A 19,947-nucleotide genomic window follows, 5' to 3' on the forward strand; every position below is an offset into this window, starting at 1 on the left:
CGGGTCTTTCCCGTGACTGGTGCGTGCACAGACTCACATTCGGCCCTGGTGAGAATGGTCCTAATGATTCCGGTGATGGCAAGGGGAGAATCGGGACCATATCTCCAGGTTGAGGTAGAGAACTTGGGACTCATCCGGGGCGAGGACTACATGTGGTACTACCCTATGGGATCAAACGGAACGGAACCATGAGAGGGGTCTCATAAACAGGGTGCCGCAGGGTAGGAAGCCTAACTATATGTCCACATCCAGTAGGCTGGGGAAGTGAGGATGGGTGCGGATTCAACCAATCAATCGGTTGTGCCCTTGAAATAAGCCCATCAGAGTGCGAACGCACACACTCAGCCTACCACGGAAAGGGGGAATACTGCGTAGTCACAAATCAGTGAACATATGGCTATGATGGTCTGGAATGTAACATTACTAATCCCAATTTCTGTTTGACCCCGAGGCTACCGGTCACGATCGGACAAGCGCGAATGACATACATATATGCGCGACAAACCACTATCCTGACTGTAACAGATGATTTGAAATACGATTTGTACCAGTATGAGAGGGAATTGGCTGCACCAATACCCCAGCTGCCCAAGAATAAGAGATACCACGTTCTCAAGAAGGAGCTGTGCCAGCTGGGCAAGGACATTGAGACAGACCTTCGCTACATTCCGTGGTATATGAAGGCGTGGAATTGGGGACTAAATGTTAATATCCACCCGTGGATACGTATCATATCACACATATTGGTGGCAGCACAATTAGTCTTAGTTCTTGGTTATGCTTTCATGTTTTGCTCATCCTGCAGAAGACGCCACGCCCAGCAGATAGTAAAGGTACTTGAGGAAAGGAAGCATCTGATGAGTAGTGGAATTTAACCGCCGACATCACGCACCTATTCCTCCCTAACCCATCGGCTGATCACCAAACAGGGGGCGGGACAAATTGGCATAACTTAGTTTAGTGTGGTCTCATGGGCTGGGGTAGCCAAGGACCAAAGGGGGGTTTGAAGTGGATTTTTACTGAAGGGTAACATAGGTGCCCTTCAGGACTTAAGGGGTTAACAGTGCAGCTTGCACACAGGATGACAGCGGAGACAGAAGCACCAGCCACGAACTAGGAATGTAAAACCACGTGGGGAACAACAGATATGATCGTAAAGATCATGTGACAATCAGCAATTGTGCATGCGTGCTTCAAGCCGATTAAAACAATGTAACGAATTGTGCATGTGGGCTTTAAGCCAATTAGAACAATGTGCACGAGGTATCCACGGCTTTTGTACACTTAAATAATAGAAATTGAAGTCAATCGAGGAGACAGCCAGGAACAAGCTAAAGGAGCTCCAGCTGTACTCCCTGATCAGCCTTTAGTTACCTCCGCGGACTGTTTGTATTGTACTGTTGAATAGTTTTGTGTTTTAAATAAACTGCTTGGCTCTTTACCATTTACAGACTAGTGTGCAGACTTAATTATTTAATTTCGCCACAACAGAGGGGTTTTGATCGAGCAAGTAGGGAGAAACTGTTCACTCTGGCAAGTGGGTCGGTAACCAAAGGTCACAGATTTAAATTAGTTGCTAAAAGAACTAGAGGGGAAATGAGGAGAATTGTTTTCACACAGAGGGTTGTTAAGAACTGGAACGCACCATCTGAAAGGATGCTGGAATCAGGTTCCACAGGAACTTTCAAACGGTAATTGGACATGTACTTGAAGAGGACTAGTTTGCAGAGTTCTGGGGATAAAGCTGGGGTTTGGGACTAAATTGGACAGCTCTTTCAAAGAGCCGGCACAGACACGATGGGCCGAATCACCTCCTTCTGTGCTGTTAGATTCGATGATCAGTGTGAAGACGCTGGTGACTCTTAAGGATCTTAGAGTTTTTAAAGCTCTTCCCACAGTCAGAACATTTAAAGGGTCTCATCAGTGTGAGCTCGCTGGTGTCCCTTCAGATCCTGGGGGCTTTTAAAGCTCTTCTCACAGTTAGGACACTGAAATGGTCTCTCATCAGTGTGAACTCGCTGGTGTCGCTTCAGTTCCCCGGGGCTTTTAAAGCTCTTCCCACAGTTAGGACACTGAAATGGTCTCTCATCAGTGTGAACTCGCTGGTGTCCCTTCAGATCCTCGGAGCTTTTAAAGCTCTTCTCACAGTTAGGACACTGAAATGGTCTCTCATCAGTGTGAACTCGCTGGTGTCCCTTCAGATGCTCGGAGCTTTTAAAGCTCTTCCCACACTCAGAACATTGAAATGGTCTCTCATCAGTATGAACTTGCTGGTGTCCCTTCAGTTCCTGGGGGCTTTTAAAGCTCTTCTCACAGTTAGGACACTGAAATGGTCTCTCATCAGTGTGAACTCGCTGGTGTCGCTTCAGTTCCCAGGAGCTTTTAAAGCTCTTCCCACAGTTAGGACACTGAAATGGTCTCTCATCAGTGTGACCTCGCTGGTGTCCGTTCAGCCCCCCGGAGCTTTTAAAGCTCTTCCCACAGTCAGAACATTGAAATGGTCTCTCATCAGTGTGAGCTCGCTGGTGTGTTTGCAGGTGGGATGAACAAACAAATCCCTTTCCACACACGGAGCAGGTGAACGGACAGTCCCTGGTGTGACTGCACCGTTGAACTTCCAATGCAGACGGGGAACTGAATCCCTTCCCACCGTCCCCACCTTTACCCGGTTTCTCCCCGGTCTGACGGTGCACGTGTCTCGCCAGGTCAGGCGATCGGCTGAATCCGCGTCCACACACCGAACACATGTGCGGTTCGTCATCGCTGCTTTCTCCTTCCATGTGCAAAGGCCGATGATATTCAGGTCCTGATGAATCCAGCGACTCTGTCAGATCTTGACGTGATATTTGGTTATGAGCTTCCCGCCTGTAACTGCTCTACTTCTATAACCCTGTAAATTGAGATCAGAAGAGGATCAGAGGCAAACTGTTGTTTAATTTTCCCCTTTCCGAACCTAGGGGCAGTGAAGCTGATTTTCAGGCCCCAGCTGCTGCACAGGTTGGTTGAAAGGATCAGCAGTAATGGCGGCTTTAATACCCACAAGCCCCGACGCTCCAGAAAGTGCTCTGTTGACGCCGAGTCCCGCGCATGTGCTCATGGCCCCCGCGCTCTCCCTTCTGCTCTACAATCGCCCATCCCGATCGGTCCGCAACGCGCATGCTCAGCGCACAAAACCCCGCGGTTGAAACATCGGTCGCGCATGCGGAGCCACAACATCTGGTACGCGTGCGCGGCTCAGGTGGGGGCGATTTGGTGTTTCGGCTCAGCCGCCAGGGAGGTGCGCATGCGCAGGACGACCCAACATTCTTCCTGTCAGCAAACACTCCTTCATTTCTTTAATAAAAACAGAAACTGCTGGAAATACTCAGCAGGTCAGGCAGCATCTGTGGAGACAGAAACAGAGTTCATGTTTCAGGTCGATCACCCTTCGTCATAAACATAGAAACATAGAAGATAGGAGCAGGAGTAGGCCATTCGGCCCCTCGACCCTTCTCCGCCATTCAATGTGATTATGGCTGATCATCCAAATTCAGTACCCTGTCCCTGCTTTCTCTCCATATCCCTTGATCCCTTTAGCCTTAAGAAATATATCTAACTTCTTCTTGAATATATTTAATGAATTGGCCTCTACTGCCTTCTGTGGTAGAGAATTCCACAGGTTCAGCACTCTCTGGGTGAAGAAATTCCTCCTCATCTCTGTCCTAAATGGCTTACCCCTTATCCTTAGACTGTGACCCCTGGTTCTGGACTCCCCCACCATCGGGAACATCCTTCCTGCATCTAGACTGTCTAGTCCTGTTAGAATTCTATAAGTTTCAATGAGATCCCCTCATTCTTCTAAACTCCAACAAGTATAAGCCCAATCGACCCAATCTCTCCTCATACGTCATTCCTGCCATCCCAGCTATCAGCCTGGTGAATCTTCGCTGCACTCCCTCCATGGCAACATCCTTCCTCAGATAAGGCGACCAAAACTGCACACAGTACTCAAGATGTGGTCTCACCAAGGCCCTGTACAACTGCAGCAAGATATCCTTGTTCCTATACTCGAACCCTCTCGCTGCGAAGGCCAACATACCATTTGCCTTCTTAACCACCTGCTGCACCTGCATGCTTACCTTCAGCAACTGGTGCACAAGGACACCCAGGTCTCGTTGCACTTCCCCTTCTCCCAATCTATTGCCATTCAGATAATAATCTGCCTTCCTGTTTTTGACACCAAAGTGGTTAACCTTGCATTTATCCACATTATATTGCATCTGCCATGCTTCTGTCCAATCACCCAACCTGTCCAAATCATACTGGAGTTTCTCAGCATCCTCCTCACAGCACACACGCCCACCCAGCTTTGTGTCGTCTGCAAACCTGCAGATATTTCATTTAGTTCCCTCATCTAGATCATTAATATATATTGTGAATAGCTGGGGTCCTAGGACCAATCCCTGCAGTACCCCACGAGTCACTGCCTGCCACTCGGAAAAAGACCCGTTTATTCCAACTCTTTGCTTTCTGTCTGCCAACCAGTTCTCTATCCAAGACAATACCTTGCACCCAATCCCATGTGCCTTAACTTTACACGCTAATCTCTTATGCGGGACCTTATCGAAAGCCTTCTGAAAATCCAAATACACCACATCCACTGGTTTTCCCTTATCTATTTTACCAGTTACATCCTCAAAAAATTCCAGTAGATTAGTCAAGCACTGTAGTGTATGTGCCTTTAAGAGCCCCAGGTGTGCTGTAATGCCGGTAAATACGACTCGGGCTTTATAAGCCTGTATATTGTGTATATCCGTTAGAACATCCCCCCAGACTTTGCTTAGTAAATACCTATGAACCAACTCCTGTCTTCAGTGTCTTTATCAACACACGGACACTACAGTGGTGACGAAGTGGAAACGGACTTACCTGCAATTCGGCAGCACCTCAAGGACATCGATTCCTCGGGCATCCAGAAGACTCAAGAAAGTGAGAGAAGCTGTGGTTTCACCAGCTGGCCAAGCTGGTGGCAGGTACTGCGCTAATCCTTCCTGGGCATCAGGCTGGGGCTCCAGCAGCTGGCTCTAAAGCTGAGACAGGCAGCGAAATCAGAGGCAAGCAATAACGGACTGGGAGGGAGCATTCGGGAGATGGCCGGCGCGGCAAGCAGGTCAGCGTTCAGACCTGGAGAGAAACTCCGGCGGGAACGAGTCTCCAACAGTAAATAAAAAAAGAAAAAAAAGAACGGAAACCGCAGTAAACAGCGTTGTCATCGGCAGCAGCGGCTGGAAAGCACGGGAAGCGCCATATCTTTGCTGCAGAAAAGAAAAAAAAGCACGGGAAGCGCCATATCTTTTCTGAAATGCTTAAGTCTGGCAATATTGATGCTTTTGATAGCGAAAGAGAGGATTGGACCACATACGTGGAAAGAGTAGAGGTATGTTGCACTGCAAATGGAATAGAAGATGAAAAAAAAGCTTCAGTACTTCTGAACTTAATGGGCGCAAAGGCATACGGGCTGTTACAAAATTTAATCACTCCAGCCAAACCAAAGGACAAGAATTTTAAAGAAATTGTTGATACCCTGCAGGAGCACTTAAACCCAACACCGCTGCTGATAGCAGAACGATTCAAGTTCTTCAAGAGAAATCAACACAAGAATGAAAGTAACGCTGATTACCTAACCGAATTAAGAAAGCTATCAAAGTACTGCCAATTCAGGGCAGGACTATCAGATTATCTTCGAGACAAATTCGTTTGCGGTCTCTTAAGTGAAGGAACACAAAAAGGCTGCTTTCTGAAAAAGATTTAACATTGGACAAAGCATTCAGTATGGCTGTATCATACGAAGCAGCAGCAAGAGGAGCTGCAGAGATACAACAAAAGACACAGGACTTCGGCACCCATGAAATGACACAGGGTTTCGAAAGATGTTATCGCTGCGGCAGATCCACCCATAACCAGAGGGACTGCTGGTTCAAGGACAAAGCATGCAGGCAATGCGGAAAGATTGGACACATTGCACGGGTATGCCGATCTGGACAGAATAAATCCACAGACAGAAAAAAAATCAATAAAGAAAAGTACAGGAAGGTACAAAGGATGACAGACAGTAGCTCCGAAGACCATAAGAGCGATAGCGACTTCGAAAACAAGAGACTAAGCTGTCTCAAATTACATAGTGTACTTGCCAAAGATGATTACCAAACCATTTGGGTTACCCTCACGATAGCAGGGTCCCCAGTTAAAATGGAGCTAGATACAGGATCAGCTCTAACCGTAATAAATCGACGGGATTACGAGAGGCTATTTTCGCATATACCTCTAAAAGACACATCCATTATCTTAAAAACATATACGGGGCAGAAAGTATACCCCAAAGGAAAAATAAGGGTGCCTGTTGTATACAACGGCAAAGAAATACAAAAGTTGTATTTATACACTCTACAAGATGGTGGTCCACCGTTGTTGGGACGTGAATGGATCAGAAAGATACGTTTAGACTGGCACTCCATTCAGGCACTGACGGTGACCAGTAAGAAAAAAAACAATGATGACATCATACCTGAACGATTAAAAGACGTCTTGGCCAACGCCAAAGAAGTGTTTCAAGAGAAACTAGGAACCTTGAAAGGCATCACCGCCTCAATAAAAGTGGAAGATGCAGCAATTCCCAAATTTTTTAAGGCAAGACCGGTGCCATATGCAATATGTCCAGCAGTCGAGGCAGAGCTGGAGAATTTGGAAAAAGCAGGCGTATTATCCAAAATAGATTGGAGCGAGTGGGCAACACCCATCGTTCCAGTCATGAAAAAAGCATTGAATAAAGATAAATCTGAAGAACAGAGAAAAATTTGCATCTGTGGAGACTTCAAGGTGTCTGTAAACCCGGTCCTTCACACAGTACAGTATCCTCTTCCGAGGATAGAAGATATTTTTGCCTCACTATCCAGAGGGAAATGTTTCACCAAAATTGACTTGGCACAGGCATATCTACAGATGGAGGTTGAGGAGGCCTCTAAAAAGTATCTCATGATAAACACACACAAAGGCCTGTACCAGTACAATCGACTGGTTCTTGGAGTAGCATCAGCTCCAGCTATCTGGCAAAGAGCTATGGAGCAAGTCCTGCAAGGGATTCCGGGGACTCAATGCTACCTAGACGACATCCTTGTAACAGGAGAAAACGGCAACGAGCACCTTGCCAATTTGGAGCAGGTGCTCACGAGGCTGAAAGAACGGGGCCTACGAGCGAATCGCCCCAAGTGCGAATTTTTCCAAAATCAGATATCATATTGTGGCCACATAATTAATAATGAAGGGTTGCATAAGTCACCTGAAAAAATTGAAGCGGTCATAAAAGCCCCAGCACCTGAAAATGTTTCACAATTAAGGTCGTTCCTGGGATTAATAAATAACTATAATAAATTTTTACCGAACTTATCAACTCTTCTACACCCTCTCAATGAACTTCTACAAACAGGAGTGATTTGGAAATGGAACGAAGACTGTAAACGTGCCTTCCATAAATGCAAAGACTTAATCATATCCGAAGAAGTTTTGGCTCATTACAACCCATCACTGCCAATCAGACTGGCGTGCGATGCATCCCCTTATGGCATAGGAGCAGTATTATCCCATAAATTCCCTGATGGCTCAGAACGGCCGATAGCTTTTGCGTCACGCTCATTAAACTCAGCTGAGCGTAACTATGCCCAAATCAACAGGGAAGCACTCAGCCTGGTATGGGGAGTGAAAAAATTCAACCATTACCTACACGGACAAAAATTTACCTTGTTGACTGACCATCAACCCCTCATCTCCATATTCAACCCTAAAAAAGGTGTTCCCATTATGACGGTGCAAAGGCTACAGAGGTGGTCCCTTTTTCTAGGCGCACACCAATACAACATAGAATACAAAGGATCAAAACAGCATGGGAATGCTGACGGTTTATCGCGCCTACCGTTGCCAATGGTAGAAGAGGCAGCTACAGTAGACCCAGTAGAGATGTTCCACTCTACCATAGTGGAATGTCTTCCAGTAACAAATTCTGCCATTGAAAGGGAGACGAGAAATGACCCAACTCTCTCACGGGTCTACGATTTAATGGTGAACGGATGGCCAGCACATGGCGAACCACTGTTGCCAGCATTCTCGCAAAGAAGAGAACAGCTGTCAGTGTGCTGAGGAACCTTGATGTGTGGATCCAGAGTGGTAATTCCACCCAAACTCCAGGATAAAGTGCTAAAGGAGCTTCACGAGGGGAATCTGGGTGGAGTGAAAATGAAGAACCTAGCTAGGGCGTTTGTATGGTGGCCAGGTATCGATGGAGACGTCGAAGAAATGACCAAGAGCTGCCTAGGATGCCACAAGGTCCAAAACGCTCCACCACAAGCCCCTCTACATCCATGGGAGTGGCCCTCATCTCCCTGGCAAAGGGTACACATCGACTTTGCTGGTCCATTTATGGACTCAATGTTCTTAGTCGCGGTTGATGCACACTTCAAGTGGCCGGAGGTAATAAAGATGTCCTCCACCACCACGGAAAAAAACATCACAGTATTAAGGACCATATTTGCCAGAACAGATATGTTCTGATAATGGACCGCAATTTGTGTCCGAAGAATTCAGAAAGTTCTTAAAAAACAATGGGGTTAAGCACTACACGTCCGCCCCATACCATCCCGCCACCAATGGATTAGCTGAAAGGTTTGTCCAGACCTTCAAGAAGGCCATAAAGGCCATGGGTAATGAAGACATAAAACTTCAGTACAAGGTGGATAACTTCTTATTTGCATATAGGAATGCAACACATATGGTTACCAACCAAACTCCCGCCATGATGTTCTTCAATAGAAACCTAAGATGCCGGCTGGATTTGGTCAAGCCCAACATCAGAAGGGACGTGGAGAACCGGCAGTTTCAAGGCATGAATGAAAGGCCAACTAGAACCTTCCAGATAGGTCAACAAGTTTTGGCCCGGGACTACCGTACCGAGAAATGGCAGCCTGGAACTCTCTGCACACGACTAGGACCACTGATGTATACCGTGGACATCGGAGAAAGCATAACAAGGCGCCATGCTGACCAAATCATAAAGTCATCTGAAAAGGGACAACCTACACCACAACTCTATACATCTAATGATGAAGTAGAGATACCCATATCTACCTCCGATCTGGTGATACTGGAACCCGATGAACCCGACACTGGCATTCAAGCCGAATCAGCCTTGCCAGAAGAACTTACTACACCACCAGAAACTACTACACCCCCGAGGCGTTATCCGGACCGTGTCAGGAAGCCTCCTGAGAGACTGACTTATAATTAATTAACTACAGCAATGTATATTATTTTGCTTATAACATGTAATTAATAATTACTTAAAATATGATGTACTGGTTAGCTAAACGGGGAGGAATTGTAGTGTATGTGCCTTTAAGAGCCCCAGGTGTGCTGTAATGCTGGTAATTGCCACTCGGGCTATATAAGCCTGTATATTGTGTATATCCGTTAGAACCCCCCCAGACTTTGCTTAGTAAATACCTATGAACCAACTCCTGTCTTCAGTGTCTTTATCAACACACAGACACTACAAGCACGTTTTACCTTTTGTAAATCCATGTTGACTTTGTCCGATCCTGTCACTGTTTTCCAAGTGCTTTGCGATTACATCTTTTATAATGAACTCTAGCATTTTCCCCACTACCGATGTCAGGCGTACCGGTCTATAATTCCCCGTTTCCTATCGATCACCTTTTTTGAATAGTGGGGTAACATTAGCTACCCTCCAATCCATGGGTACTGTTCCAGAGTCTATTGAATTTTGGAAGATGACCAGCAATGCATCTACTATTTCTAGGGCCACTTCCTTAAGTACCCTGTATGTAGATTATCAGGCCCTAGGGATTTATCGGCCTTCAATCCCGTCAATTTCCCTAACACCATTTCCCTACAAATACTGATTTCATTCAGTTCCTCCCTCTCATTAGACCCTATGTTCCCCGACCTCTCTGGGAAGTTATTTGTGTCCTCCTTTGTGAAGACAGAACCAAAGTATGTATTTAATTGGTCTGCCATTTCTTTGTTCCCCATTATAAATTCCCCATGATTCTGACTGCAAGGGACCTACGCTTGACTTCACCAATCTTTTTCTCTTCACATATCTATAAAAGCTTTTACAGTCAGTTTTTATGTTCCCTGAAAGCTTACTCTCATACTCTATTTTCCCCCTCTTAATTAATCCCTTTGTCCTCCTTTGCTGAATCTTAAACTGCTCCCAATCCTCAGGTTTACTGCTTTTTCTGGCCAATTTATATGTCCTCTCCTTGGATCTTATGCTTTTTTTAAATTCATTGATGGGATGTGGGTGTCGCTGGCTAGGCCTGCATTTAGTGCCCATCCCTAATTGCCCTTGAGAAGATGGTGGTGAGCCACCTTCTTGAACCGCTGCAGTCCATACGGTGTAGGTACACCCACAATGCGGTTAGGAAGGGAGTGCCAGGATTTTGGCCCAGCGACAGTGAAGGAACAGCGATACAGGTCCAAGTCAGGATGGTGTGTGGCTTGGAGGGGAACTTGTAGGTGGTGATGTTCCCATGCGTCTGCTGCCCTTGTCCTTCTAAGTGGTAGAGGTCGCGGGTTTGGAAGGTGCTGTTGAAGGAGCTTTGGCGAGTTGCGACAGTGCATCTTGTAGATGGTACACACTGCAGCCACAGTGCGCCAGTGGTGGAGGGAGTGAATGTTGAAGGTGGTGGATGGAGTGCCAATCAAGCGGGCTGCTTTATCCTGAATGGTGTCGAGCTTCTTGAGTGTTGTTGGAGCTGCACTCATCCAGGCAAGTGGAGAGTATTCCATCACACTCCTGACTTGTGCCTTGTAGATGGTGGAAAGGCTTTGGGGAGTCAGGAGGTGAGACACTCGCTGCAGAATTCCCAGCCTCTGGCCTGCTCTTGTAGCCACAGTATTTATATGGCTGGTCCAGTTCAGTTTCTGATCAATGGTAACCCCCAGGATGTTGATAGTGGGGGATTCAGCGATGGTAATGCCATTGAATGTCAAGGGGAGATGGTTAGAATCTCGCTTGTTGGAGATGGTCATTGCCTGGCACTTGTGTGGTGCGAATGTTACTTGCCACTTGTCAGCCCAAGTCTGAATGTTGTCCAGGTCTTGCTGCATATGGACAAGGACTGCGTCAGTATCTGACGAGTCTCGAATGGTGCTGAACAGTGTGCAATCATCAGCGAACATCCCTGTGGTGTATGTGCCTTTAAGAGCCCCGTGTACTGTAGTGCCGGTGATGGCCACTCGGGCTATATAAGCCTGCATATTGTCTTGTATCTGTTAGTTCACCTCCAGACTTTGTCCAGTAAACACCTGTAAACAAACTCCTGCATTCCGTGTCTTCATTAACACACGGATACAACAGTGGCGGCGAATTAGAAACGGACTTACCTGCAATTCAGCAGCACCTCAAGGAGATCGATTCCTCAGACGAAGAAAGAAAAAAAAAACTGTGGTTTCACCAGCTAGCCCGGCTGGTGGCAGGTACTGCAATAATCCTTCCTGGGCGGCGGGCTGGGGCTCGATCGGCTGGCTCTACAGCGGGGCCAAGCAGTGAAGGCGCAGGCAAACAAATACGAAGGGTGGAGCACTCGGGAGACGGCCAGCTCTGCAAAGCAGGTCGGCGTTCGGACCAGGCAGAGGGCGGGGAAAGTCCCAGAGAGCCCGGCGGGAACAAGTCTCTGACTATTAAAAATATTTGTATAAATAAAAACCGCGGAGAACAGCGTTGTCAGCAGCAACAGCGGCGGGAAAACGCGGGAGGCGCCATTTTTTTCAGCAAGGAAGAAAGGAAAGCGCGGGAGGCGCCATTTTTTTTTTTAGGATGCCTAAGACTGGCAACATTACTACTTTCGATAGTGATGTAGAGGATTGGGCCACATATGTGGAAAGAGTGGAAGTATATTGCACAGCGAATGAAATAAAGGATGATAAAAAGGCATCGGTACTTCTAAATCTAATGGGCGCAAGGACATACAGGCTGTTACGAAACTTAATCACTCCAGCCAAACCGATGGACAAGAATTTTAAGGAGATTGTTGATACCTTACACTGCCAATTCGGGGCAGGACTGGCAGATTCTCTACGAGACAAATTCATCTGCGGTCTCCTAAGTGAAGGAACACAAAAAAGGCTACTTTCTGAGAAAGATTTGACACTGGACAAGGCTTTCAGTGTAGCTGTATCATACGAAGCAGCAGCAAGAGGAGCTGCAGAGATACAGCAAAAGCCACAGGACTTCGGCACCCATGAAATGACACGGGGTTTCGAGAGATGTTATCGCTGCGGCAGATCCACCCATGACCAGAGGGACTGCTGGTTCAAGGACAAAGCATGCAGGCAATGCGGAAAGATGGGACACATTACACGTGTATGCCGATCTGGAAACAAAAAATCCACTGACAGAAAAAAAATCAATAAAGAAAAGTACAGAAAGGTACAAATGATGACGGACAGTAGCTCCGAAGACCAGAAGAGCGATAGCGACTCCGGAAACAAGAGACTAAGCTCTCTCAAATTACATAATGTAATTGCCAAAGAAGATTACCAGACCATTTGGGTTACCCTCGCGATAGCGGGGTCCCCAGTTAAAATGGAGCTAGATACAGGATCAGCTCTGACCGTCATAAGTAGACGGGATTACGAGCGGCTATTTCCGCATATACCTTTGAAAGACACAACCATTATCTTGAAAACATATACGGGGCAGAAAGTATACCCCAAAGGGAAAATAAAGGTGCCTGTTGTATACAACGGCAAGGAAATACAGAAGTTGTATTTATACGTTCTGCAAGATGGTGGTCCACCGCTGTTGGGACGTGAATGGATCAGGAAGATACGTTTGGACTGGCACTCCATTCAGGCACTGACGGTGACCAGTAAGAAAAAAAAATGATGATGACATCATACCTGAACGATTAAAAGACATCTTGGCCAACGCCAAAGAAGTGTTCCAACAGGAACTAGGAACCTTGAAAGGTGTCACCGCCTCAATAAAGGTGGAAGATGTGGCAATTCCCAAGTTTTTTAAGGCAAGGCTGGTGCCATACGCAATTCGTCCAGCAGTCGAGGCAGAGCTGGAGAATTTGGAAAAGACAGGCGTGTTATCCAAGATAGATTGGAGCGAGTGGGCAACACCCATCGTCCCGGTCATAAAGAAAACGTTAAACAATGATAAATCTGAAGAACAGAGAAAAATTCGCATCTGTGGGGACTTCAAGGTGACTGTAAACCCAGTCCTTCACACGGTACAGTATCCTCTTCCGAGGATAGAAGATATTTTCGCCTCACTATCCGGAGGGAAACGTTTCACAAACATTGACTTGGCACAGGCATATCTACAAATGGAGGTTGAGGAGGCCTCTAAAAAGTATCTCACAATAAACACACACAAAGGCCTGTACCAGTACAATCGACTGGTTTTCGGAATAGCATCAGCTCCAGCAATCTGGCAAAGAGCTATGGAACAAGTCCTGCAAGGGATTCTTGGGGCTCAATGCTACCTAGACGACATCCTTGTAACAGGAGAAAACGACAACGAACACCGTGCCAATTTGGAGAAGGTGCTCACTAGGCTGAGAGAACGGGGCCCACGAGCAAACCGCCCCAAGTGCGAATTTTTCCAGAAACAAATATCATATTGTGGCCACATAATTAATGAAGAAGGGTTGCATAAGTCCCCTGAGAAAATTGAAGTGGTCATAAAAGCACCAGCACCTGAAAATGTCTCACAATTAAGGTCGTTCCTGGGATTGATAAATTACTGCCATAAATTTTTACCGAACTTGTGAACTGTTCTGCACCCTCTTAACGAACTGCTACAAACGGGAGTAATTTGGGAATGGAGCGAGGACTGTAAACGTGCCTTCCATAAATGTAAAGGCTTGATCACGTCCAAGGAAGTTTTGGCTCATTACAACCCATCACTGCCAATCAGACTGGCGTGCGATGCATCCCCTTACGGCGTAGGAGCGGTATTATCACATAGATTCCCTGATGGCTCAGAACAGCCGATAGCTTTTGCATCACGCTCAGTGAACTCAGCGGAGCGTAACTATGCCCAGATTGACAGGGAAGCACTGAGCCTGGTATGGGGAGTGAAGAAATTCAACCATTACCTACACGGACAAAAATTTACCTTGTTGACTGACCATCAACCCCTCGTCTCCATATTCAACCCTAAAAAGGGTGTTCCCATTATACATAGATACATAGATACATAGAAGATAGGAGCAGGAGTAGGCCATTCGGCCCTTCGTGCCTGCTCCGCCATTCGATGAGATCATGGCTGATCCTTTAATTCAGTATCCCGTCCCCGCCTTCTCTCCGTAACCCTTAACCCCTTTTGCCCGTAGAAATATATCTAATTCCCTCTTAAATATATTTAATGCGCTGGCGTACACTGCCCTCTGTGGCAATGAGTTCCACAGGTTCACCACTCTCTGAGTGAAGAAATTCCCCCTCATCTCTGTCCTAAATGGTTTAGCCCTTATCCTTAAATTATGTCCTCTAGTTCGGTTCTCACCCGCCAAGGGAAACATTCCTTCTGCATCCAGTCTGTCTAGACCTGTCAGAATTTTATACACTTCTATGAGGTCCCCTCTCAATCTTCTAAACTCCAGTGTGTACATCCCTAAACTACATAGTCTCTCCTCATAGGTCATTCCCGCCATTCCTGGTATCAGCCTGGTGAATCGCCGCTGCACCCCCTCCATGGCAAGAACATCCTTCCTCAGATGAGGCGACCAAAACTGTACACAGTACTCGAGGTGTGGTCTCACCAGTGCCCTGTACAGCTGCAGCAAGGTATCCCTGTTCCTGTATTCTAACCCTTTTGCTATGAAGGCCAGCATACCGTTTGCCTTCTTGACCGCCTGTTGCACCTGCATGCTCGCCTTCAGTGACTGGTGTACAAGAACACCCAGGTCTCTCTGTACTTCCCCCTCTCCCAATCTATTGCCATTTAAATAATAATTTGCCCTCCCGTTCCTGCACCCAAGGTGGATAACTTCGCACTTGTCCACATTATAGTGCATCTGCCATTTATCCGCCCAATCGCCCAGTCTGTCCAAATCGCTCTGGAGCTTCCTGGTCTCTTCCTCTGAGCCCACCCCCCCTCCTAGTTTAGTGTCGTCTGCAAATTTGGAAATGCTGCATCCGACTCCCTGATCCAGGTCATTAATGTAAATTGTGAACAGCTGGGGGCCCAGGACAGATCCCTGTGGTACCCCACTTGTTACTGCCTGCCATTCAGAAAATGAGCCGTTTATTCCAACTCTCTGTTTTCTATCTGACAGCCAGTTCCCTATCCACGCCAATACTTTCCCCTTTATCCCATGAGCCTCAATTTTCCATGCTAATCTTTTATGTGGGACCTTATCGAAGGCCTTTTGGAAGTCCAGGTACACCACATCTACTGGCTCTCCCCCATCTATTCTACCAGTTACTCCCTCAAAAAATTCCAATAGATTAGTCAAGCACGATTTACCCTTTGTAAATCCATGTTGACTCTGTCCTATCCTGTCCCCATTTGCTAAGTGCTCCGCTATTTCATCCTTAATGATGGACTCCAGCATTTTGCCCACAACTGATGTAAGGCTTACAGGTCTGTAATTACCTGCTTTTTCCCTACCCCCCTTTTTGAATAGTGGGGTAACGTTAGCTACCCTCCAATCCATCGGCACTGTTCCCGAGTCTAATGAATTCTGAAAAATCATCCTTAGTGCATCCGCTATCTCTAGGGCCACCTCCTTCAGTACCCTAGGATGCATGTTATCAGGCCCTGGGGATTTGTCCACCTTCAATCCCTTTAGCTTCCTTAACACCATATCCTTAGAGATATTGATTTGCGTCAGTTCCTCCTTTGCCAATGTCCCTATTTTTCCCGATATCCCAGGGAGGTTTTTTGTGTCTTCCTTCGTAAAGACTGACCCAAAGTATGCATTTAGTTGATCTGCCATTTCCTTATTTCCCATTATATATTCCCCCGTATCTGACTGCAATGGACCAACTTTGGTTTTCACCAGTCTTTTCCTTTTGATATATTTATAAAAGCTTTTGGAGTTAGTTTTTATATTTTCCGCCAGCTTGTTTTCGTAAGCTATTTTGCCCCTCTTGATCATGCCCTTTGCCCTCCTTTGCTCTATCTTAAACTGTTCCCAATCTTCCGCTCTGGCGCTTTTTTTGGCTATTTTATACGCCCTATCTTTGGATTTTATGCTGTCTCTAATTTCCCCTGTTATCCACGGTTGAGTCACCTTTTTAGATTTCCTTTTATGCCAGATTGGTATAAACAATTTTTGCAATTTTGTCATTCTATCTTTAAATGTTTGCCATTGTTTATCTACCTCCAGTCCTCCCAGGAATGTTGTCCAATCAGACCTACTCAGTTCCCGTCTCATGGCATCATAATTCCCCTTGTTTAAATTCAGGACCTTAGTCTCTGAGTCAATTTCTTCGCTCTCCATTTCGAGTGAGAAATCGATCATGTTATGATCGCTCTGACCCAAGGGTCCCCGTACAACAAGATTACTGATTAGTCCCTTCTCATTGCACAGTACCCAGTCCAATATAGCCTGTTCCCGAGTTGGTTCCTCGACATATTGATCCAGATAACCATCCCTTAAACACTCAAGGAATTCCTCCTCCTCATTATTTTTACTGATTAGGCTAGTCCAATCTATATGTAAGTTAAAGTCACCTATGATGACAGCTGTGCTCTTATTGCACGCTTCTCTAATTTCCCTCGTGATGCCCTCCCTAACCTCTATTTTACTATTTGGAGGCCTATATACCACTCCTATTAATGTTTTTCGCCCCTCGCTATTTCTTAGCTCCACCCATATAGATTCTGTATTAACTGAGTTAATATCCTTCTTTTCAATTGCATTTATCCCCTCTTTTACTAGCAATGCTACCCCTCCTCCCTTTCTTTTTTGTCGATCCTTCCTAAATACTGAATACCCCTGTATGTTAAGCTCCCAGCCCTGCTCACCCTGCAACCATGTTTCCGTAATCCCAATTAGATCATAATTATTAACCTCTATTTCCACAGCTAATTCATCTACCTTGTTCCTGATGCTTCTCGCATTAAGGTATAAAACCCTCAGGCTTTTTTTATGCTCACATTTTTTATGAATTAGTTTGGCCCTTTGTTTTTTGTTCCTCACCCTTTTACCATTTATTTCTGTCTGCCTTTCACTTTCCTCTATTTCACTACATAGGTTTCTAGCCCCCTGCCATACTAGTTTAAATGCTCCCGAACTGCTTTATCAAAAATTACCCCGAGAACATCAGTTCCATCTCTGCACAGGTGTAGACCGTCCCTTTTGTATAGGTCACACCTACCACAAAACTGGTTCCAATGCCTCAAAAATTTAAAACCCTCCCTCTTACACCACTGCTCAAGCCACGTATTTAGCCTAACTATCCTGTTCTCTGTACTCTTACTAGCACGTGGCACTGGTAGTAATCCAGAGATTACTACCTTCGAGGTCCTACTTTTTAGCTTGGCTCCTAACTCCCTAAATTCTACTTGTAGGACCTCTTCCCTTTTTTTAGCTACGTCGTTGGTACCAACATGTATCACGACAACTGGCTGTTCCCCCTCCCCCTCCAGAATGTTCTGCACCCGCGCCGAGACATCCTTGACCCTTGCACCAGGGAGGCAACATACCATCCTGGAGTCTCGGTCGCGACCACAGAAACCCCTATCTATTCCCCTTACAATCGAATCCCCTATTACTATAGCCCTGCCACTCTTTTTCCCTCCCTTCTTTGCAACAGAGCCAGTCATGGTGCCATGAGCCTGGCTGCTGGTGCCTTCCCCCGATGCGTCACCCCCCCCGACAACAGTACCTAAGACGGTGAACCTGTTGCTAAGGGAGACAACCCCAGGGGATTTCTGCACTACCTTCCTGCCCTTGCTCTGCCTTTTGGTCACCCATGTACTGTCTACGCTGGCCTTAACCTGCGGTGTGACCAACTCACTAAATGTGCTATCCACACCCCTCTCAGAATCGTGGATGCTCCAAAGTGAGTCCATCTGCAGCTCAAGGGCCGTCATGCGGTCCCACATGAGCTGCAGCTGGACACACTTCCCGCACACATAGTCGTCAGGGACACAGGAAGCGTCCCTGATTTCCCACATGTTACAGGAGGAGCATGACACAGGTCCGAGCTCTACTGCCATGACTTAACCCTTATATTACTTTTTAATTTTCTAGTTTTAGTTTATTTATCGACTTTTGTTTTCCCGAAGCTTACTTAGACCAATGTATACTGTACTCCTCTTGTTCCTTTTTAAACTAACCAAATCCCACTAGTTTTGGTTTTACTTTCTAGGAAGGTTTGAGGAAAGTACTTACCAGTTAGTCTTACCTCCCTGGTCTTTCACTGACTTCCCGGTCTTGTCCCCTTGGTCCTACGCCGACTTCCCGCTCCTCCCGGTTCCTGCCCTGCTGAAAAGAAACTGAGACCAAAAAATTTGTGACCTCTGTTTTTAGACAGCTGCTAAAAGACTACTAGGTTAGAGGAGGGGGGCGGTGGGGGTTCCTACTCTGTAGGAACTCGGGTTTAAGCCACCACCCTCCTTAAATACCTTTCACCTGGGTGCTTCCCACCAGGTCCGCTTCTGAAAAAAAGCTCAAGAGCTGGACTTCCGCCTCAGCTGTTTTTTAAATAGCCCCGAGTCTCGCCGACTGCTGCCTCTCCGCTCCGCTCCTGGGCTGCTGCTCCTCCCCCGAACTGGTCGGGCCTCTGCCTTTGGCGCCGGTTTTTAAACCGGGCTCCTCACCTCCTCCGCTGCTGCTCCTCCCCCGAACTGGTCGGGCCTCTGCCTTTGGCGCCGGTTTTTAAACCGGGCTCCTCACCTCCTCCGCTGCTGCTCCTCCCCCGAACTGGCTACGCAAAGGCTACAGAGGTGGTCCCTTTTCCTAGGGGCACACCAATATGACAGAATACAAAGGATCAAAACAGCATGGGAATGCTGATGGTTTATCGCGCCTACCGTTGCCAACGGTAGAAGAGGCACCTACAGTAGACCCAGTGGAGATGTTCCACTCAACCATAGTGGAATGTCTACCAGTAACAAATTCTGCCATTGAAAAGGAAACGAGAAATGACCCGACTCTCTCACGAGTCTATGATTTAACGGTGAAGGGATGGCCAGCACATGGCGAACCACTGTTGCCAGCATTCTCGCAAAGAAGAGAACAGCTGTCAGTGTGCCGAGGAACCTTGAGGTGTGGCTCCAGAGTGGTGATTCCACCCAAACTCCAGGGTAAAGTGCTAAAGGAGCTTCACGAGGGGCATCTGGGTGGAGTGAAAATGAAGAACCTAGCCAGAGCGTTTGTGTGGTGGCCAGGTATCGATGGAGACATCGAAGAAATGACCAAGAGCTGCCTAGGATGCCAGAAGGTCCAAAACGCCCCACCACATCCATGGGAGTGGCCCTCATCTCCATGGCAAAGGGTACACATCAACTTTGCTGGTCCATTTATGGACTCAATGTTCTTAATCGCGGTTGATGCACACTCCAAGTGGCCGGAGGTAATAAAGATGTCCTCCACCACCACGGAAAAAACCACAGTATTAAGGACCATATTTGCCAGGAATGGGCTGCCTGAACAGATCTGTTCTGATAATGGACCGCAATTTGTGTCCGAAGAATTCAGGAAGTTCTTAAAAAAACAATGGGGTTAAGCACTACACGTCCGCCCCATACCATCCCGCCACCAATGGATTGGCTGAAAGGTTTGTCCAGACCTTCATTACCCATGGCCTTTATGGCCTTCTTGAAGACATAAAACTTCAGCATAAGGTAGATAACTTCTTGTTTGCATACAGGAATGCAACACATGTGGTTAGAAACCAAACTCCCGCCATGATGTTCTTCAATAGAAG

The 19,947-nt window shown here is 46.7% G+C and overlaps 1 protein-coding gene across 1 annotated transcript in view; it reads right to left on the reverse strand.

Annotated features, from left to right (window-relative positions):
• Positions 1–1,218: 1,218 nt before the first annotated feature.
• Positions 1,219–19,947, reverse strand: part of LOC147090049 (uncharacterized) — a 39,390-nt gene continuing 20,661 nt past the window's right edge. Inside the window, exon 2 of the mRNA XM_085977224.1 lies at positions 1,219–2,890. Coding sequence (XP_085833350.1) covers positions 1,908–2,780 — 873 coding nt within the window. The 5' untranslated portion in view covers positions 2,781–2,890 and the 3' untranslated portion in view covers positions 1,219–1,907. The remainder of the gene's footprint in view (positions 2,891–19,947) is intronic.

Source organism: Somniosus microcephalus, unplaced genomic scaffold (genome assembly GCF_052327205.1).
Source record: "Somniosus microcephalus isolate GS21.2 unplaced genomic scaffold, FLI_Smic_1.0 unresolved_chr4, whole genome shotgun sequence".
In the NCBI taxonomy this organism is placed as follows: Eukaryota; Metazoa; Chordata; class Chondrichthyes; order Squaliformes; family Somniosidae; genus Somniosus; species Somniosus microcephalus.